The 23,167-nt window shown below is 43.6% G+C and overlaps 1 protein-coding gene across 3 annotated transcripts in view; it reads right to left on the bottom strand.

The window, feature by feature from the left end:
- Nucleotides 1-23,167, bottom strand: part of NAXD (NAD(P)HX dehydratase) — a 49,042-nt gene that overhangs the window by 17,878 nt on the left and 7,997 nt on the right. For 2 of the 3 annotated variants that reach the window (XM_068268044.1, XM_068268043.1), the window contains exons 2-6: nucleotides 7,132-7,282; nucleotides 7,005-7,050; nucleotides 5,706-5,794; nucleotides 3,989-4,097; nucleotides 62-112 (exon numbers count right to left, since the gene is read on the bottom strand). In XM_068268044.1, coding sequence (XP_068124145.1) covers nucleotides 62-112; nucleotides 3,989-4,097; nucleotides 5,706-5,794; nucleotides 7,005-7,050; nucleotides 7,132-7,282 — 446 coding nt within the window. Of the gene's footprint in view, nucleotides 1-61; nucleotides 113-3,988; nucleotides 4,098-5,705; nucleotides 5,795-7,004; nucleotides 7,051-7,131; nucleotides 7,283-19,649; nucleotides 20,016-23,167 lie in introns of all 3 variants that reach the window. The other variant, XM_068268042.1, reaches the window with a different exon arrangement.

Here is a 23,167-nt window from a genome sequence, read left to right as displayed (position 1 = left end):
TAAACAAGCTTAGTAATGCACCAGACTATACCATATGAAGATGTCAGGGGAGGATACGTACTGCATCTATAACGAGAGGAATACCTTTCGACTTTGCTTTTTCAATAATACCCTGCAGGAGAAATCAAATATAAAAGAGTTGCAAACAAAAAAATAAAAGACCAATTCATACACTGTCTACAAATCATACTCTAGTGTTTACAACCCATTTTGCAACACTCGCCAGTTTAACTGCTTGTTTCTCAGAACAGGCCCATTTCCCAAGTACAAACAAATACTCCACCTGTGCCAACAGTGCCTGCCTGTGTGGATAATCATGGTTTATGAGTACTGGACCACACCCCTACCTAACATATGTAAAATATGATGGATATGTGAAATATGCACCCTTTCCCCATCTTTCCAGAACTGCCTTTACCCTCCTCATCAATTCATCAGCTGAGTTAAGTGACAACCATTCCTGCAATTCTGGAGACAGTGAAGCTCTCAACATGTAATCTATGTGTCAATATGTAATATACATTTTAAACAGAAACAGAGAATGGTAAAAAAAAAAAGATGTAGAAGCAAATATAATAGTGATGGCAAAGAGCTAGAGTGGCAACACAGATGAACATGGGGGAGTTCCTAATGGAGAGGTAATATAATGGTGGGACAGTCAGGAGAGAGGAGCATTGCGCTGGGCATAGTAAGCTTGTCTAATAGATGAGGGGCACATAGCCCACAGTGGAAGTGGATGGGTAAGGAAAAGTAACACAGGGTGGTGGAAAATTAACTGAAGGATGGGTAGGTAGGTGGTTGTCACCAGTAGTGATAGGTTTCTAAAAACTTAAAGCAAACGCAAACCGAAGCTTGGGTTCAAAAACAGATACTTACCCATGAAGAGAGGGAAGCCTCAGAATCAGATTGAGGCTTCCCTCTGTGGTCCGGTGTCCCCATAGGTGAGCGCGGCCCAACTCAACATTGTGGCCGTGCGGCTTCTCTTCCGCATTCATGCCCATGCATTAGAAGCTCGAGCCCGCCTGCGCATACGCAGTAACAAAGCCCGCGGCTCCAGCTACCTGGGCATGCGCAGGCCTGCTCAGTCGGCTACTGCAAGGCCATGAATGTGGAAGAGAAGCTGTGCGGCCCCGACAGGAGTAGCGACAATGCCTTGTCGCCAATCTTTGGGGGAGCCGCGCTCAGCGACGGGAGACAGCAGACCACCGAGGAAAACCTCAATAGGATCCTGAGGCTTCCCTCTCTTTAGGCAAGTATCTGATTTTTATACTTTCAACCTTCCATTTTTTATGTTCCGCATGAAGTGAAACTAGCATTGGCTGTTTCCCAACTTTTCAAGGGGCTAAAAAGATCCAAAAACAAATGACTAATTAACTGACAGCTTTGCTAATTTTTTAATTTCCTGTGAAATAAAAAAAAAAAATCAAGTTAAATATTATGCTAATCTCTGGAGAGTTAGTGAGAGTGAGGAGTTGTGTGTTGGTGGTGTGTGTAAGTACTGGTATGGAGAAAGGATAGGGGTGGCTGCAGTTCAGAAGAGTTGCAGGGAATTCAGGTGGGGGTCAGAAGTGGTGATAAAGTATAGTTATTGGGAGAGAGGGCAGCAATCCATTTCTGTGATGGATTTCTTTCTTGAGGATGAGGGTAGTCACAAAGGTGATGTAGAATAGGACATGGGTGTGGCACACATACAGTTGGCTGCATGCAGTCACTGCCTCCTTGTGTTTCCTACCTGATCATGCATCCTGCTCACAGAACTTGACTTACTTGGACAACTTACTCCAGTGTATGATCTGGCATTGTGTGTCTTACTGCTTATTACGGGTACCTGTATTGTGTTGTCTGTCACCCTATTATCATTGTAACCTTAATTATTGTAAAGCCCTGCGTAATATGATGGCGCTATTCAATCCAATAAATAATAACAGATCACGTATGTACATATCATAGTCTGCTTTTATTACAGGCTAGTAGACCTAAGCCTGTTTAAAAAACGGGCTCTAGGTCTGTCATCGCCGCCACATGCCAGCACCCGCCCGCCACGCGCACACCCGGCACCCTGACCCGTTCTGCTCCTGTACCAGGCTGTCCCTGTGGCACATGCGCAGTTATCAGCAGGGACACACACACACACACACATTATTATATAGGATTAGTTTATCTCTTTACTCTAGTTATTTGTGTAAGTACACTTTGGGTCATAAGTTTTTTTTACTTAAAGTGGATCTGAGATGAATTTTTTCTCATTTCATAATTGTGTTCCTTTCCTATTGTTTATAGGGCATTCCTCAAGCCAAATCCTTTTTTGTTTTTGTTGTAATACTCTAATGCCCTATAAATTAAACAAGCCACGCCCACAGGTTTTCATAGAGCCAAGACACTTTTAGATAGTAGCAAGGGCTCATGGGAGCTCAGTCTGGGCAGGAGGAGGGAGAGGTATTACTAGCCAAAGATTTCAGAGGCAGAGGGGAAGAGGGATTAGATTTTTTTTGCTCAAGATACAGATAAGCCTGCCTCTGTGTAATGTTTACAAACAACATGGCTGCTGTCATTGTATCACAGGAAGAAAGAATCATATTATTAAAGCTGTTTGCAGCTAGATTTGCTGTGTAAACTATTTAAACTTTAGATAAGATATATAGACAAGTTATTTGTTATAGTTAGTTATTCATCTCGGATCCGCTTTAATAGCGAAGTAAATTGTAGAGTGGCTTAAAAGGAACCGGAGATGAGACATGTGGTTTCCTTTTAAAAGGAACCTGAGATGAGACATGCGGTTTCCTTTTAAACAATACCAGTTGCCTGGCAGTCCTGCTGATCATTCTGGCTTTGGTAGTGTCCGAATCACACACCTGAAACAAGCATGCAGCTTATCTCGTCAGACTGTTGTCAGAAACATCTGATCTGCATGTTTATTCTGGGTATATGGCTAAAAGTATAGTATACTAAGTATAGTAAGTATTAGAGACAGGGGATCAGTAGGACAGCCAGGCAATGAGTATTATTTAACGGGAAATAATAGGTCAACGTCCATATATCTCTCCTTTTGGGTACCCATTCATTTATCATGCCAGAAGGAGGATGTTTCTGCAAGTATCCTCACTATTATATACAGAAGTTGCTCTTGTCTGCAGTATCAATCACACTAAGTGGCTTACCTTTAATTTTAGCTCACGTGTCTTTTTCTAACCAGCTCAGGACAACCAATAGTTAAAGCTATGCCGCACTTGTGGCTGCCTAAGCCTGATGTTGCATAGTTTTAACCCAGGGGGCTCCCATGCACAGGGCGAAATAGTGCATCCCCACTGGCACAGGTCTCTCCTGTCAAAACACAGCAGAGTTCCATACATAGGTCAGGAGCAGTTTTCATTGGCTCCTGACCGCCTGATCTCAGTGATCAGGAAGTGTAAAATTTAAATAAATAAATAAATACTCTGTTCCTTAAAGAGAATCCGAGGTGGGATTTAATTATGTTACTGGGGCACAGAGGCTGGTTGTGCACACTAAGACCAGCCTCCGTTGCCCCATGGTGTGCCTCCATGTCCCCCCTGCGCGCCGTTATACCCCCCACAGTGCTGGCGACACGCAGCGCGCAGCCACCACAATGTTTACCTATGCGCTGTCAGTCAGCGCCGCTCCCCTGCATCGGCGCTACCCGCCCGCGTCACTTCCCTCCTATCAGTGGGAGGGAAGGGACACGGGCGGGTAACGCCGATGCGGAGGAGGCGGGGGAGCGGCGCTGACTGACAGCGCATAGGTAAACATTGTGCTGGCGACACGCTGCGTGTCGCCAGCACTGCGGGGGTATAGCGGCGTGCAGGGGGGACATGGAGGCACACCATGGGGCAAGGGAGGCTGGTCTTAGTGTGCACAACCAGCCTCTGTGCCCCAGTAACATAATTAAATCCCACCTCGGGTTCTCTTTAAGGGGCCAGAGCTTGTTAGTCCCAAATGAGCTAAGGTTCTGAGAACTTCCTCTCCAGTATACCTTTGTGGTTTCAAGAATGGAGTCTTGTCTTCCAAGTCCAGGGCCTATAACAAGTGTGTGCAGTCTTGGAAGCCATTTCTCAATCTCCTGCAAAGCATGTGGATGATCCCTGTTTGCAAATACATTAAAAGAAATACACTTTTTTTTCTTAACTGGTTCTGCACAAACAAACAAAAGCAATCAGTACAGCTAAAATGTGCCATCACATGGGAGCAGGGACCAGACCAAGAGCACATTACATGGCAGTGAGAAGGCAGGGGCCGGTGGCAGAAATTAGGCACTTCTGCAGCAGTATGAATAAGAGTGGGTAGGCCTAAGCCAATAAAAACTGCAGGTTGCATTCTATAATGTAAACACAGTAATGTAATATAATGTAAACGTCATTGTGCAGTCGTGCAGAGCGCTCCTGGCCGTGCGCCTGCGCACTCCGGGGACCAGGACAGAGCTGCACCGGAGAATTTAGGGTATAAAAGGAGGGGAATGGAGAACGGGGGGGGGGGGGGGATGGGGAGCAGTGGTGGTATGGGGACTGCACTTAATACATGACTGATCCCTTTATTTTTAATATATTGTTCAACTCTGGTATCCTGTAACTGCTTGCCGACCGCTCCATGACAATTGGCGTGAACGCGGCGGCAGCCCCCGGACCACTCCACGCCGATTGGCGTGAATGGCCTTCTATGGGGCTAGCTGGAGAGCGCGCATCTCCGCTTGGAAGGCGGAACTCTGCTCCGCCTTTAGTCTTCCAGATGCGATCACCGCTCTAATATACCTGTACAGGGCTGCGATCTAAGGCAGCGCTGTACTGGGGACACAGAAGCTTTCTGCGGTGGTAGGCTGGGGGAAAAAAAAAGGGCATATTTTTATAAAAAAAAAAAAAAAAAAACAACACCTTTGTGGGAGCGATCAGACCCCACCAACTAGAGAGCTCTGTTGGTGGGGTGAAAAGGGGGGAATAATCACTTGTGTGCCGAGTTCTGCGGTCCTGCAGCAAGGCCTTAAAGATGCAGTGGCCTAATTTATTAAAAATGGCCTGGTCTTTTGGTGGGTTTAACACTGCGGTCCTCAAGTGGTTAAACAAGAAGCCTAGAAAAACAAGAATACAGGTCAGGCAGAGGTTGACGATACTCCTACAGCAATGGCTTTATACATCTTAAGATGCGCTCTGTTGCTCAGCTCTGGTAAATTGGCCAGTCGTGACCTACTGCGCATGCTCAGCTGGAAGCGTACTGTGCGGGCCTGGTGCTGAGCAGGGGACAACGGAGTGGCCTGAGAGGATGGCGAGAGAGCCCACATAGGGCTGGAGGAAGCCCCAGGTAAGCATAAATGCTGCACCTTTAGGTCTCAGGTACAATTTAAAGAACTGGTCGGTCAGTGTGGCAGTTTTCACAGATGTGATCGCGAACATGATCGTAAGTTAACGCTGTGGATTGAATACAATTTTTTCCCTTGATCTGAATGATCTTATTGAAAGAACAGTAAAGGTGGCCACACATCAGCCATAGAGATTTCCCTGATGATATATTTGAGAAAAGGTAAAGATTTCTTGTGGGAAAGGGGCCATCAGCTAATGATTGGGATGAAGTTCAATTCTCTTTAAGGTATCAAAATGATGTAGAAAGAATGTCAAGAGCTGCATACCCTATACCTACATGTTAGTCATTAATAAATAATAAACATCATATTTTGGCTGTTTAGAGCAAGCTGTAGAACTTACAGAACTGGATGTACAATCAGCTCTGGACTGTATGACTTGATGACAGTCGCTGCATCTTTGGTACAAAACACTTGTGATAAGTCTGCCCCCTACAGAGAATAAACTTCAGATAAAGTATACACTTCCAAGAAATCAGTCTTTAGAAGGATGAAAATGATCACACTTAAGATTAACATACAGCCAAAATGACATTGTACATGAATCAATAGGGGGAATATTCAGCATAATCAATTCACACTTATTTTTTAGTGAAAACATCCGTCCTACTTTGAATATAATTTGCAGCTCCTACATCCTGTGCCTTACCACAGAAGAGGAAGTAAATGCTGGGCCAGGGACAACAAATTAATTTGCTAACTACTGTTAGATAGTTAAAGACAAAGGAAGACAGGACATATCCTATATTATAATATTATATATATTATAATATATATTTTCATTCATGTCCACACACTTCCCCTAATCCTTTGTTTCACTGTGCAAATTTTAAAATGTTGTGGCTGCCAAATTGAACACCCTCTTACTCACCTGAGCTGCCCCCTTCGAGCTGTCATCTGTTCCCAAACTTGAAGAAACACCTAAAAGGGGCAACATATTGAGGACATTTCTGCTGTCAAACATGCTACTGAGAGCTTGTTTGGAGGCCCAACCAAAGGACAGATTTGAATGGTCTACAAAAGCAGCAACTATGTTGTATCAAGAGCATCAGTCTGGGGGGGCTATATGCTGAATAAATGTGTTCTTTTATAACTGGCTCTATTCTTTCTGGGAAAAGCCAGGAACTTATCAGCACACATTTATGCTATTTGCAAAAGATTTCAATGACTTTTGTAATGTTTATATTATAACTTAATATCATCCATTGTTAAAGGATACCAAATCATACTGAAAATGGGTGGAGCAGGCATGTATGAGGTGCAGTCCCCATGCCCACCACTCCCCTCCTTTATACCGAAATCTTCAGCCCCAGCTCAGCCCAGGCAGCCAGAGTCGGGCGGTAGTGCGCAGGCGCGCTCTGCGCATGCGCACAAAGGCGCAAGGACGGTATAAATGGAGGGAGATGGAGGAAAATTGGGTGAGCGCTGGCTATGGGGACTGCACCTAACACATGCCTGGTCCCCTGAATTCCCCTGAACACCACACTTCAGCATTGAACCTGCAGACAGGGTCAGTGGGGTTCACTGAATTATAGATTTACTTTACGAACAGTTATTCTGTCATACAATACATCTTCAGCCATGTAGATTAAAAGGAGAAAACTTAACAATGGTGGAAAGAACTGTAAAATAAAGTAATTACCACTTTGAGAGCTGAAATTGCTGCAAAATATGGGGCTCCAGTATATCTGCAAAATAGAGATTTACCTGTTATCATCTGATCTTTCACAGCCATCTACAAATTAGTAATTGCTGAAAAATGTACTCACTCTTGGCAACCTCCAACAATGCCAATCTTCCCGTCCTGTCCCTTGTGCTTCTTAGACGTAAGCGGGGGAATAGCATTCCTCACCAGCTGGAAGATATTGTCCATATCATTTGCTGTGCCCATGGAGCGCATGGAGAAGGATCTCTCCAGAACTAAGAGAGAGACAACAATAGTTTCACATGATCTGGCCCTGTAATGCTAGACATACAGATACTATGAAATATGTACAGCATACATTTGCACACAGACCGCTAAACACATAAAATCACTGGTCATTCAAAACAGCAAATTCACAATGCTCCTCTCTATAACATTACTGAATACCCCATGTTATGACTATGGTAGTTGTGGAAAGTAAAGGCAGTGACACATATAATGGCCACAAATGAGAACATGTCTTAAAGGCAGGTGCATAAGCCGGTGCCCTTACAATGCAACACTGTGCACATTATCCCACTTTGCAGATACCTCAGCACAGCTTTGTGTTGGTGAAACCATGACCATCAATGTTAATTCAAAGAGGAAAATGGACACAAATCAGTCAAATGTTTTACCAGTTCCATATGCAAGGACCCTATAAGCATTTGCAAATACATTCACCAGACAGGTGATCAGAATATTAACTTACCAGGGCTCAGAGATAGAAATCCATTATGCGGAAGACTGGAGTCCAGCTACAGTAAACATCTGAAATGCTTACAACTGAATATGGAACTGATGCACCTCTCACTAAATTACACTCAGAAGCATTATCTATGAAAGTATGCTCAGATATCAAAAAGGTGCAATTTTAGAAATATACATTATCACACATATATTGTTCCACAAGTTCAGAGTGGTAAATATGCCTGTCATGTCCAAGGCTGGGTTCACAATGGCCTCACTAAGATCATGCTGGAGATAAGGCAAGAGAAAACTTACCTCCACACAGTAAGAGTTATCTTATCTCTTCATTCCTTATGTTACCTCTTCTGTAGTTAATTTACCTCCTCTGTAGTTATTTTCACACGCAGTTAATGAACAGCCTGTCTTTAACTCTGGAGTTATTTTAAGGATTAAAGAGTTAACTTAAAGGCAGAAGAGTTAACTTTAGATTTGCCTGAGGTAAAATGTTTCCTGAATACTACATGCCTTATCACCATGGTAACAACTCTAGTAGAAGTATTAAAGACAGGAGATAAGCTTAGTGAATTGAGGCCAATGGCTTTAAAGCCCAGTGTTTCCTCATTATTCACAACACTCAGAGAACAACATGTTAACACTGGCAAAAATGAACAGAGTTCAATAGCAGCATTCACACAGTTGCTTGATCAGGATGCCACATGCAACTTTCATGCATTCCTTGTGCATTCTTTTGAGCAATATGGTAATTAGCTCCAACTGGAAATTAGCCTGCAAAACTGATGCCATACTGATAACAGGCATTGCACAGCAACGTATTTTCCTCCCCTTGGCTCTACCAATTGCTGCTGTGGAACTAGCTAAAAGGTGGCCATACATCTAGCGATTTTGCAACCCAATCAACCATCTTTATTGGATGAAAACCGTTGCCATAACATCAGCCTGATCAATGATTCTATTGATTTCAGACCAAAATCTTTCTAATTTATCAGTTGGACATGCTGAAAAATCTAGATCTAACATGGTCGATCGGCTGTGCAGCTGTAATGTCATGTATGATATGGTGACAATCAAAGTACCCCGATGGACTCCCTGCCACTGCCCTCCAGTGTAAAATGTTCCCCTGGTGCCAGTGTGTAGTGTAAATTCTCATCTGTTCCACTGGAGCGACTCTCGGCTTCTTACATAGTGACCACCTTGTGATGTCACATGCGCCACGTGGTGTACGCCCTACATGGTACCTGGTGGCGCTTGCAGCAATCCTGGACACATGGGTGATGGCAGAAGAGTGTGAAAGGTGAGAATTTACACCGCACAGGCACCAGGGAGCGTAGGCAGTGTCACTAGGCAGATTTCAGATAAGATTTCATGCCGAGATCTATCGGAAATCAGTCTGCGGTGTATGGGCAGGCAAGCAGCTCTCTCTCCGATCACAGAGAAACCTGTCGATCCTTCAGTAATAGCAATGAAATTCCACAGCTAATGTAGAACAATTCCAAATTAATATCAATGGGCCAATCCTGATTATGTTCATTAAACCACAAAATGAATCTGTATTGTGAAGACTACTGGAGTTGAGATAAAATGATACAGAGCTTGTAGTGTGCATTGTGAATCAAATGAATCTTCAAAATTTCGGAACCATATAAAAACACAACTGAAAAATGGTACCTGTGCTTTATTATAAAAGACAGAAGGTGCCCCGGTGATTTGCTACAACAGAGAATTGCAGGTCATTCTGCAAAGGTGGGTAAACCAAATGTAATAAAGGCATGAAAGTATAAGTATTGGGGAATTCTGTCAAATGTCCACATTTTTTGTTTTGTTATTCAGCCTCACAACTTATCTGCCAATAATTCTGGTTTATTATAGTGTACAGTTCCTTAACCTTGGGAAGTAATCAGATATGAAAAGGCAAACTACCGTTCAGCTGTACACATTGCAGGAAATAATGGCAGACCTTATTTTACCTTGCTTACATATAAGCATATATAAAAAAAACTTTTCAAAATGTTTCTAGCAATGTGATGAGGGTATAAATGTTTGCTAGTAGGCAACAGCTTAGTACGGGTGTTGAAAAGGCATAAACGCCTGCTCTGTGCAGCTAGTTTAGATGAGAAGGGAAGGTGAGCCATAAGCTGGTAGTTAGAGAAGACTGATAGGTCCAGTGAAAGCTTTGAGAGTTGTGTTTATGACTGTGTATTTGAATGAGGATGGGAAATTACCGGTGGATATAGATAAAGAGTGGTCAGGGCAGGTAGAATAGAGAAGGATAGCTGAAGAATAATGTGAGAGTGAATGGAGTGAAATAAAAAGATGGTGAGGCAGGCATCGGAGATTAGGGTGGTCAGTTGCTCTTCAGTTAACTGAATTACAAATGCTAGAGTAGAGGAGAGGGGAAACCGACTAGAGCTAGACTGTGGCTTCAAGCTGTGTCAGTTTTTAACAAAGTATTTGGCAATTTCATCTGCTGATAAACAGGATGTGGGGAGTAGAGGAGTAAAGGCCTGTACACACGCTCAACCAAACCGCCCGATTGTCATTTTGGTCTGTTGGACGACAATCAGGCATGTGTATGTGTGGCAAACAACTAGCAGTAACTGATAACAAGCGGTTTGCCCAATCCATCCAATGGATCAACTCACATGACTGTTGGGCTGATATCGGTGCAGTTGACCACGTGCGTACAATGTCATTTGAATGACATACTTGTTTTGAATGTGGCCATGTCGTGCAGTTCATCATTTTGCTTTCACACGCAGTAATGGATGGTTGGGGGGTGGAAAATACAAATTGTGTAAACTGTTTGTCATAGTCTGTCATGTCTGGTGTTGGTTGTGCACTTTGTTGGATGTCTGTATATACCTTAAGAAGCAGGAAGTTACAGGCATTCAATGACCATGTGAACTTTTGAGATGTATTTGTAGTAGGAAGAGTTGAGATGAGGTTGAATTTGATATAAACACACACAAAAATTATAATTGCGTGTATATCCGCCCAGTGATTTACATGAGGCTCCGAGTTCCAATGCATTTTGTGTGCAGGAATTTGCACAAAACTTAGAGCGAATGGGTCTGAAGGATATTCAGGGACAAAATGTAATGGTGTAATTTACCGGATGAGATGTAATATGCAGTCTACCTAGCCATTGGCATCCCTCCTAACTTTATGGTGCCAAATGCCGATTGTAATTACTCAATTGATTGTCAGTAGGGATACAGAGTACAGTACTAAAGCCTCCCCTGAAACTGACCAACAAATCTGCACTTTCAGCAGGTTCACATTTCAAGAATTCCTAAAGGCCAGATGCAACAGTAAACAACATCGCTACACCAATAACTCCTGCCTAAAGTCAGCATCACAAGGTACCACCCCATACAAATGCTTATCACTACTGCTGTTTCCACAAACCTCAACCGGCCACCTCTTCGTTGTAGTCCTCACATTTCATTGAGAAGTTATTTTACAAATGCAAATTGACATTTACATCAAACGCTAAAGCTCTGGCATTATATGATGGGTCATATGGTTACTTACCCCAACGGTACACCCTGAATTCTCTGTATAGCTACAGATTTACTATTCATGGTCTGAAAGGCCCTGCACTGAAACTCTTGATGCCTGCACAAACTATCATCAGACACAAACATGCCAGGCTAGGAGGGGCATCCATATGCAAATAAATACCTTTATAAAGTCGGTCTCTACATAAGAAAATAATACATCCTTTACAGGCACAGAAAAATAATGGAACACATGGTATGGCATTTTCACAGATTTACCTTCATTTAGACAAGTACAAACCCTGGCAATATAGAATCACTACTTTGAGGATGTTATGCTTGTAGTTAGAAAAAAAATATAAAGTAAGGAGAAACAATGCTAACATTTATTAAACTAGGAGGAACTTTAGCTTCCAACATAGTTTGCATGCAAAGTATATTATACTAGACACTTGCGCCACGGTGAGGCAAACCTCCGGGCAAGTGACCTAACCTAAATTTAAAACCTTGGGAGCAGCTAAGCAAAAAAAATGTGTAACTTACATTTGGTTGAACAGTGAGGAGAACGCCAGCGCATACCACTAAGGCTGCATCCGAAATGACCACCAGCTCAGTGTGCAGCACCTAAATAGATTTTCTGCACACTTCGCATTCAATTCAGATGCCCGGAGGTTTGCCTCACCGTGGCGCAAGTGTCTAGTATAATATACTTTGCATGCAAACTATGTTGGAAGCTAAAGTTCCTCCTAGTTTAATAAATGTTAGCACTTGTCTTGGATGCAGGGCATGCATTTTTCAGTCTAGCAGAGGCGGTGCATGCCTGTGCGATTAACCATTCAATTGCAGCATGTGTTTAGGGATGCGCAGCCTTTCCCCCCCACCTTTTCTTAACTTTGTAACTATGTAACTGTCAGGTTAGCTGCTCCCAGCCCCTCCTCCTGAGTTTCCTGTTTGCATAATAAGTAGTAGCAGATTTGCATAGGATTTGCATCTGAATTGAATGCGAAGTGTGCAGAAAATCTATTTAGGTGCTGCACACTGAGCTGGTGGTCATTTCGGATGCAGCCTTAGTGGTATGCGCTGGCGTTCTCCTCACTAAGGAGAAACAATATTCATCAGTCATGTTACAACATATACAGGGTGGGCAATTTATATGGATACACCTTAATAAAATGGTAATGGTTGGTGATAACTTCCTGTTTGTGGCACATTAGTATATGTGAAGATGGGTGGTGACCATGGCGGCCATTTTGTGAAGATAATAGGATAACAGAGGCGCCAATAGGATAAAAAAACACTAAAAGAACTTAAAAACCCATCTTGGTAATAGAGGAGGCAGTGGTGGACTCACCCCCTCCAAGCAGAACACACGAATGTGGATTTTTAGTCAAAACAATTTTATTGGATACTCCAAATAAAGTGCAACGCGTTTCACGGGGTACAAACCCGCTTCATCAGGCAATAACAGATAGGAGTAAACAGCATCTGTCAGTATCATCAACACTGAGGCGCTCAGTGTTGATACTGGCAGATGCTGTTTACTCCTATCTTTTATTGCCTAATGAAGCGGGTTTGTATCCCGTGAAACGCGTTGCACTTTATTTGGAGTATCCAATAAAATTGTTTTGACTGAAAATCCACAGTTGTGTGTTCTGCTTGGAGGGGGTGAGTCCACCACTGCCTCCTCTATTACCAAGATGGGTTTTTAAGTTCTTTTAGTGTTTTTTATCCTATTGGCGCCTGTTATCCTATTATCTACATCAAGTCCACCCTTGTACCCTTCCTTCTTCAACTACAGAGAGTGACTTTTTAATCCTGAGTGGGGTCAGGACAATCTCCCCACCTGCTTTGACAGTGGTTGCCTACTTGGTAACCCTGGTTTGTGAGTATTAAATTAATATTATTACCGTATTTGGCGCCGTATAAGACGCACTTTTTCTCCCCCAAAAATGGGGAGAAAAAGTCCCTGCGTCTTATACGTCAAAGGCAGGGAATCCCCAAATTGCAAACGCCCGCCGATCCGAACCGCCGACCCGCCGCCATGTTGGGGATTCCCTGCCTGTGAGCCTGCAGCGTTAGACTACCCGTGCCTCAGCTTTTGTCCTCTAATTATCTCCTGCCCCCCGTGTGCGACTCCCCCGGTCCCCCCTGCGTGCCTCCGATATCCCAGCGTGTCTCCGATATTCCTATTGTATGTATTTCACCCCCTCAGTGTCTGCAGCATCAGCGGCTTACCAGATCCATGCCGCCGCGAGAACTGCAGACACCCGGCATCTCCATACGCTTCCTCTATTGTGCGCTTGTATTCATGACGTCATGAGTACAAGCGCACAATAGAGGAAGCGTATGGAGATGCCGGGTGTCTGCAGTTCTCGCGGCGGCATGGATCTGGTAAGCCGCTGATGCTGCAGACACTGAGGGGGTGAAATACATACAATAGGAATATCGGAGACACGCTGGGATATCGGAGGCACGCAGGGGGGACCGGGGGAGTTGCACATGGGCGGGCAGGAGGTGATTAGAGGGCAAAAGCTGAGGCACGTGTGGGTGGGGACCGGACACAGGAGGACACATGGGGAGAAGGGGCACACATTAGGACACATGGGGCAGACAGCAGGACACATGGGGCACACAGCAGGACACATGGGGGCACACAGCAGGACACATGTAGGACAGATGGGGCACACAGGAGTACCATTTGGGGGATAACATGTACAAGACGCTCCTGGAACATGGACGCCCCAGGTTTAAAAATATATATATATATATATATATATATATATATATATATATATATATATATATATATATATATATATATATATATATATATATATATATATATATATATATTTATTTTCCCCTGGTTTTTGCCCTCTAAACCTGGGTGCGTCTTATATTCCGGAGCGTCTTATACGGCGCGAAATACGGTACTCTATCAATTATACCTTACCAGTACATACTACACTATATTGGGCTCTTGGTGTTCTCTCTTTTTCTCATTTTGTGAAGATGTATATGTGAAGATGGGTGGTGACCAAACTTATTGGGAATTTCACAAGAAAAACAATGGTGTGCTTGGTTTTAACGTAACTTTATTCTTTCATGAGTTATTTACAAGTTCCTGACCACTTATAAAATGTGTTCAATGTGCTGCCCATTGTGTTGGATTGTCAATGCAACACTCTTCTCCCACTCTTCACACACTGATAGCAACACCGCAGGAGAAATGCTAGCACAGGCTTCCAGTATCCGTAGCTTCAGGCGCTGCACATCTCATATCTTCACAGCATAGACAATTACCTTCAGATGACCCTAAAGATAAAAGTCTAAGGGGGTCAGATCGGGAGACCTTGGGGGCCATTCAACTGGCCCACGACGACCAATCGACTTTCCAGGAAACTGTTCATCCTAGGAATGTTCTGACCTGACACCCATATGTGGTGGTCCACTATCTTGCTGGAAAAACTCGGGGAACGTGCCAGCTTCAGTGCATAAAGAGGGAAAAACATCATCATGTAGCAATTTCGCATATCCAGTGGCCTTGAGGTTTCCATTGATGAAGAATGGCCCCCCTATCTTTGTACCCCATATACCACACCGTCATCTAAAGGCAATTGTCTATGCTGTGAAGATAGGAGATGTGCAGCACCTAAAACTACGGATACTGGAAGCCTGTGCTAGCATTTCTCCTGTGGTGTTGCTATCAGTGTGTGAAGAGTGGGAGAAGAGGGTTGCATTGACAATCCAACACAATGGGCAGCACATTGAACACATTTTATAAGTGGTCAGAAACTTGTAAGTAACTCATAAAAGAATAAAGTTACATTAAAACCAAGCACACCATTGTTTTTCTTGTGAAATTCCCAATAAGTTTGATGTGTCACATGACCCTCTTCCTATTGAAAAAAACAAAAGTTGGATTCAAAATGGCCACCATGGTCACCACCCATCTTGAAAAGTTTCCCCCCTCACATATACTAATGTGCCACAAACAGGAAGTTAATATCACCAACCATTCCCATTTTATTAAAGGGAACCTTAACTGAGAGGGATATGGGTGTTTCCTTATAAACCATACCAGTTGCCTGAAAGTCCTGCTGATCTCTTTGGGGCAGTAGTGGCTGAATCACACCCTGAAACAAGCATGCAGCTAATACAGTCTGACTTCGGTCAGAGCACCTGATCTGCATGCTTGTTCAGGGGCTGTGGCTGAAAGCATTAGACACACAGGATCAGCAGGAGAATCAGGCAACTGGCATCATTTTAAAAGGAAAAATCCATATCCTTCTCAGTTTAGGTTCCCTTTAAAGGGACTCCGAGCAGTGCAGAAACTATGGAAAGATGCATATCATTTTAAAGCTCTCTTTCTCCTCTTTCCAATGATATATAAAGCGCCGCCATACGCCTTTTAGTTTTCGCTATTTTTGCGATTGAAATTGCCGCGGCCGCGATTTCAATCGCGAAAATAAAGAAAACTAAAAGGCGTAGAGCGACGATTTAGGTGTCGCCAGAAAGAGGAGAAAAGAGCTTTAAAATGATATCCATCTTTCCATAGTTACTTGTATTACACAGGACGACACTTTCCCCAGTGTCAGCAGCTCCATTCAGCAGAAAAAGTCGCCCTGTGTAATACAATGTAACTATGGCAAGATGGATATCATTTTAAAGCTCTCTTTCTCCTCTTTCTGGCGACACCTAAATCGTTGCCCTACGTCTTTAAGTTTTCTTTATTTTCGCGATTGAAATTGCGGCCACTGCAATTTCAATCGCGAAAATAGCGAAAACTAAAAGGCGTAGGGCGGTGGTTTACATATCATCGGAAAGAGGAGAAAGAGAGCTTTAAAATGATATGCATCTTTCCATAGTTTCTGCACTGCTCGGAGTCCCTTTAAGGTGTATCCATATAAATGGGCCACCCTGTAGATGCACGTTGCAGGATGGAGCCTTGTCATGCACTTTTTTTTTCAATTTCCACAATAAATTTTCAATTGGATTGTGATGTGAACGGCTTGCTGCCCATCTTGCTATTCCTTTCCTGAAGAAACCTAGCTCTCTTTTTTTGTATGCCAAGATATATTGTCATCCTGAAAAAGGACTCCATCACTAATCCTACTTTCAGTTGATGGAATGAGAAAAGTCTGAAATGTCAATGTACACCTGTGCATGTACTGCAGAGGTAATGACTACCATCTGCTCTGGTCCTTTATCCAACATGCACCCCCATATCAATGACTGTGGAAATTTGCTTTTCTACAAGCAGTCACCTTTCACTGGAATGACACTAAACGTTTCAGATTCACCTCCTTAGCTAAAGCGGATTGAGGATTTATCACTAAATACCACTTTTATCCAAATCATCAACAGTCCATTTCAGATGTTCTTTAGTTCCATGTAACATGGTTTACTTTTTGTTTAGGTATTAATGATGGTTTAAATTCAGATTTTATGTACCTAAATGCCATTTCTTTCAGCTGATTTCATAGTTTCTTTACAAACATTGACTTGTGTGTCTGCCTATTTGTCTTGCATTGTATTTATTGTGAATTTTCTATGTTTAAGGTCTATTGCGTTAAGTTTTCTGTCCTGATGCTTCTAAGATTTCCTTGGTCTACCTGTGCAACCTTTTTACGCATAGCTGACTGGGAACAACCATCATTTGCCACAATCCATGCAGATTTATCTTCTTGAAGGCTTTCATAATATTTTCCATTGATTCAACTGAAAGCCCTCTTGTTGGGGCCATGTTTCCAGTCATCAGACAGGTGCACGGGCAATTTAAGGTATACAAGCAATCCCTTAACTGCATAATAATTTGCATAGTTTAACTTTTGCAGGCATTGGTTTAAAGAAAAATGCAAATTAATTGGCGATTCCTTTTTAATTTCAACAATGTACAATTGTTCAATAAAATACAAATTTTTATTGAAGCATTTGTGGACAAACAGCAATACAGCTCACGCATATCGGAGCAAACTTATGGCTCTTTAGTCATAGCTCATGCTATGACTAAGGAGCCATAAGTTTGCTCCGATACGTGTGAGCTGTATTGCTGTTTGTCCACAAACGCTTCAATAAAAATTGGACTTTTATTCCGAGATCGGTGCAGTGGGATTCTTCTCTCTACTATACACCCGCCTTGTTGGTGTCCTGCTCCCGACCAATGGAGGTGAAGTTGTTGTAGCAACCTGTTCCCCTGGTTTGTGTTCAATAAAATAGTTTTATGTCATACCTGTATTTTGTTTTTGATTTTTTGCTACACATGTAAATCAAGTGTCAGAACATCCTCCAAGAATAGTGATTCTATATTTTTTGCAAGGCGTAGTATGCTCAGTAGTATTACTGTCCTCTGGCTTATGGAGAGGACATGTGGGCAGTCTTCGATAAAATATACTGTCAACCTGTAATTTTCTAGCCTATCCCCAAGACATACTAGCTGCAGTAAAAGTATTGAACATATATATTTCTATTTTGCTACACACTAATCCTGGCAGGAGCCAGTACCTTTTCAGTAAGGAGTTCTTGGGCAAGACTCTTTAATGCTCCAGTGTGGCCTAATGAATTTAGCTTCAGCTAAAGTGCTTTAGGTCTGATGAGAAAAGCACTTTACAAGTGTTCCTATGTCATTTAACCCTTTTGGGACAGGACTATTCAGGCTCCTTACAGGACAACTGTAACAAGGGGGATATGGAGGCTGCCATATTTATTTCCTTTTAATACCAGTTGCCTAGCTGCCCTGCCTTAGCCATTTGGCTGATTGAAATCTACTCCGTTTCGTTCTAGTTAGTCCTGCCAGGACATAGATTTCAATCAACATGGTCCGGGAAGTGGTTAACATTTATTTTATATAAACTTAAACATTACAAAAACCGCTGCCTGGGCGTCACCCTAGACTCTGCCCTCATTCAGCCAACATATCCAAAATGTTGCCAGAACCTGCAACTTCCACCTTCGAAACATCTCCAAAATCGGCCCCTTTCTGACCCGACACTACCAAGCTTCTCATCCATGCCCTCATCATCTCCCGCCTTAACTACTGCAACGCCGTACTATCTGGCCTCCCCTTAACCACCCTGGCGTTCTATTAAGATCGCCAGGGCGGCTGCGGGAGGTTTTTTTTTTAAATAAAAAAAAAACTATTTCATGCAGCCAACTGAAAGTTGGCTGCATGAAAGCCCACTAGATGGCGCTCCGGAGGCGTTCTTCCGATCGCCTCCGGCAGCCAGAAGTAACACGGAAGGCCGCAATGAGCAGCCTTCCGTGTTTGGCTTCTCCTGTCGCCATGGCGACGAGCGGAGTGACGTCATGGACGTCAGCCGACGTCCTGACGTCAGCCGCCTCCGATCCAGCCCTTAGCGCTGGCCGGAACTATTTGTTCCGGCTGCGCAGGGCTCAGGTGGCTGGGGGGACCCTCTTTCGCCGCTGCTCGCGGCGGATCGCCGCAGAGCGGCGGCGATCGGGCAGCACACGCGGCTGGCAAAGTGCCGGCTGCGTGTGCTGCACTTTATTTGAACAAAATCGGCCCAGCAGGGCCTGAGCGGCAGCCATCGGCGGTGATGGACGAGCTGAGCTCGTCCATACCGCTAAGATGGTTAAACCGCATTGAACCCCTTCAATCAATCAGTCATGAATGCAGCAGCAAGACTCATCAGACTTTCCCACTACTATGCTTCCACTCCTCTCCTCTGCGAAGCCCTACACTGGCTCCCTATCAGCTTCAGGATCAGTTTTAAGGTTTTGTGCCTTATCTACAAATCTGTGCACAAGACCTGCCCAACCTACATTTCTGAGCTCGTCAACAGATATATACCTGCCCGTCCCCTCCGGTCCTCCAATGATCTTCGCCTGACCTCCCCACGCATTTCTCATTCCCATGCACACTTACAAGATTTCTCAAGAGCTGCCCCCACCCTATTGAACTCCCTTCCACTCCCCCTCAGACTCGCTCCTTCCTTCAACACCTTCAAGCAAGCCCTCAAAACACATTTCTTTAAAATAGCCTACCCCACATCTACCACACATTAACTCTCTGTCAATCACCCTTTCCACAGTCCTACCTCATGTGTCCCCCCAACCCTTTAGATTGTAAGCCTTGGCAGGGCCTCCCCCTTCCCTTAGTGTGTCCTTAATTTTACTACCCCGGCAATTACACCCTTCTCATGGACTAACTCGTACTTGTTTTGCTGTGTCTCTGTAAACCGCATTTTATACCCTGACTGTATGTATAACCTTGTGCTATGTTGTATAACCCTTTGCTACCTCTGTCTGTCACCCCTTGTTGCAATGTATGTATCCCTATTTATTGTCCAGCGCTGAGTAATATGTTGGCGCTTTATAAATACAATAAATAATAAATAAAAATGGTGATAAATTCAGACAGTTTATACCTATATACCTATTGGAGCAGAACAGGATGCACTAGTACTACAGTGCACTGTATCCACATGTCTTCGCATGTCTCCTTTGTGGGGGCTGCTGACAGAACTGGGTGCCGCTTTCTGAGATGTGGAGGAGATGCTGCTAAGCATCTGGCCCAGCATTTGTAACATCTGGATCTCACGGCTGTGCTCAGCTTCTCTTCTTTTCTCCTCAATCTGCAGTCTCTGTTCCTCATACTTGTAGAACTTCTCCTCTGCATCCATGCTCTGTTGAAGGAAACGCTCCATCATCTTGTCCATTTTCAAGCTTAAATTATGCTTTTTGGACTTTTTAAGCAAAGGTACCTGAGATTGATTCGGCTTGCCATGAATAGTTGTGTAACCTAAAACAGCAAAAGATCATCACAGTATATGATAAACCAAAACCAGCTAAAAGTATAAAACAACCCCTTAATGCACCAAAGAGTGCAATATGTTATAAGAGGTGCTCAAGCTTAAGACCCAAACTTAGAATTTAAACACTTGTACATATTTGTTAAATGTGTTTTGGTTGTCTGAAATATGTACACCAGCCAATGACAACAAGAAAAAAAAGCGCCAATGAATCACACCTGTTACAATAAAACAGGACATCATTATCCACTATTAGGGCTCAGCCACACTATAAGTACAATGTCAGCCACACTTACATTAAAATCGCAGTAAAAATCGCCACAATCACTGCAATTTTTACACGATTTTAATGAAACCGAATGGGAACGATTTTTGGAAAAGCGCTAAGAAAGCACTAATCAATCACAAGCGCTCAAAAAAGCGCTTAAAGTGTGGCTAAGCCCTTATGCTGCTAACTTTATCACTACCCTGCCTTTTGTATCCTCAAAGTCTCTGTGGGAAATGCCAGAGGACACCTTCAGAGGGCATGTGACATCCAGGCCTCAATGGGTCACAACTGTTTTGGTGGCACAAGGGGAGGTGTATACAATAATAGTAGTTTCAATGTTTGGCTGATCAGTGGTATACATTTAAGGTAATTTCCTACAGGTCATACATGCATTTATAAAGCTCTGATATTATCCAGAGTGCTTTACTGAGTACACAGACCAGTCTTTGATTCTCACAATCTAATCCCTAAAGGCTGGTACACACTAGCAATTTTGATTGGCCAATGATTGGTCAATTTTACCACCTCCATGTAGTATGAGGGCCAAACAGATTTTCAATTCTATGCAGATTATATAGGTAAATGGTCATACTACATGGAGGTGGTAAAATTGACCAATGATTGGCCTATCAAAATTGCTAGTGTGTACTAGGCTTAATAGTCTAATGCTGGGCATACATGGACAGTTTTTGCGCCGGTATCAAGCCAGCGGCTCGATGCCAGCACGCCACCGCTCGTCCGCGCGGATCGATTGCCGCTCGTCCCCGCAGGCGCTGCTAATGAGCCGCTTGTTTCTTGCCATTGTTCTCCCCGCCGGTATCGAGCGCAGTATCGATCCGGCGGGGTATCGGACAGGTTGAATATTATCAATCGAGCCATCAGCGGCTCGATTGATATTATAAAACTTACCATTTATGCCCAGCATAATACTTGTAACTGATACTTGTTTTGGAAGAGCCCAATTAACTAATAAGTATGTTTTTGGGATAGTGACAAAACACACAACATTTGGTGGAGTGGGTGTTGGTATCCTGCAGAGGCTTCCCACACCCTCCTGGAGACCGCCAGTGCCCAGGAACCTTGAAAAGTTGGCGGACATGCTCCTCTTTGTGCACAAACGCAGTTGTACCACTGTACTTACTACTGTGACGAGAACTCCAATTTGAAGGTTTGATATCTGATTAGCACACTATCTGCAACAGTCTTTTTCAGGTGCTTTCTTCCAAATACATACTGGAAAATCAATTATTTTCCCCAAGTGTGACTCTAGACTGTAGTAGCAACCAGAGATAAGTATTTAGTTCAATAAAACAGCTGTTTATCTATCTGCAAGAACAATGCAGGGCTTACCAGATTTGTAAACTAAGGATACATTCAAAGTGGTGCGCAGTGTAGGACAATATAACACAGTTATATTGTAATGGTACATTCACATCAGAAGTCTGGTGAAACAGATCCATCAAGCATAACATGATGCACGCAGTGTGTTACCGCATAACACACGTTAACAGTGGCAGCAAAGCATACTTTCTATGTACTGCAAGCGTTGCACCACATACATAACATGCAATGCGACTTTTCCCCTCCATTGCTTTCCTGTTTTTTCAGTGAATGCAACGCAACTCCTAACTGCGAATGTAGCCTAATGATTAATTAACCACTTCGGCTGAACCAGATTTTTGTTCAGGATTTTACAATTTACACTAGGTCCATTGCCCTGGAAATGGAAGAGCTTTGGCAATGATTTTATACGGGCTGTTTACAACAATCGGTTTTCTTTGTGTCTTGTTGCACCTTAATAAAAGCAGAAATACCAACAGGCACAATTTTTATGGACCGTGGAAGTATTGCCAAACATAAGATGAATGGCAGGCATTTGCTCAGGACCAGCAGTGGAACCTAGCAGGGGTACAGTATAGTTGTGCAATATGGATATGCTAGCTCTGCTGCACTGTGAACAGCTATAATCTGCTACAGACACGAATGACTACCTAATGAACCTGGCAGTTAATCATTAGTAAACCCAAGATGAAATCTGCAACAACAAAAAAGATACTTACCTATGCAGACATCAAACGTTGATTCCGGTTATACCTTTAATGACTGTACATGGTTTATGTCTGCATTTCTGCTCCTCGACCAACACCGGACCACACTTCACATACTTACCCATGAAGAGGGAAGCCTCTGAAACCCTTTGGAAGATCACGGCTAAGCTCCTCTACAGGCACAAGCGCAGCCGTACTGTGCCTGCACGAGAACGGCCACACCAGCGCAGAAGCAAGGAACATCTCTGGCTTACTGCAGCTATACTCACACAGGCTCAGCCATGCTCGTGCAGGCACAGTAAAGCCGCCTCTTGAGCATGAAGAGGAGCAGGGCCAAGCAACACAGCTAAAGGAGCTCTCTTTAGGCTCCTGTACGCGTTGACTAGCCTGTGGCTGTCATCGGGAATTTGCGGTGCGACGCTGAGTAACGGCGGTATTAACCCGACGGGAAACCGCAGATTCCCGACGAGAAACAGCTCCCTGGTGCGTCGTACCGCAACGCATCGAAATGCAGCGTCGGGTGTGAAAGGTAAAATGAAAGTCTATGGACTTTCCTTTTACCTTGATTAACGCAAAGTATAGACTTTGCATTAAAACGCTGAAAAAGAACTCTGGTGTGAAAGAGCCCTTAGATATGTTCCAGTAGTCCGTGCATGGCAACAGTGGGGGTGGGAAGGATACGGGAAGCCTCTGGACTATGCAGAGGTTTCCCTCTTCCTAGGCAAGTAGATTGTTTGTTGCAGCCTTTGCGTCGGGTACACAAACTGGTGTCGATAATTTTCCCATCCTGCCATAGTTGATATTACATTATAACTCAGGACAAATC

This window comes from Hyperolius riggenbachi, chromosome 2 (assembly GCF_040937935.1).
Source record: "Hyperolius riggenbachi isolate aHypRig1 chromosome 2, aHypRig1.pri, whole genome shotgun sequence".
Classification (NCBI taxonomy): domain Eukaryota; kingdom Metazoa; phylum Chordata; class Amphibia; order Anura; family Hyperoliidae; genus Hyperolius; species Hyperolius riggenbachi.
This window is presented reverse-complemented; position numbering and strand designations above follow the sequence as displayed.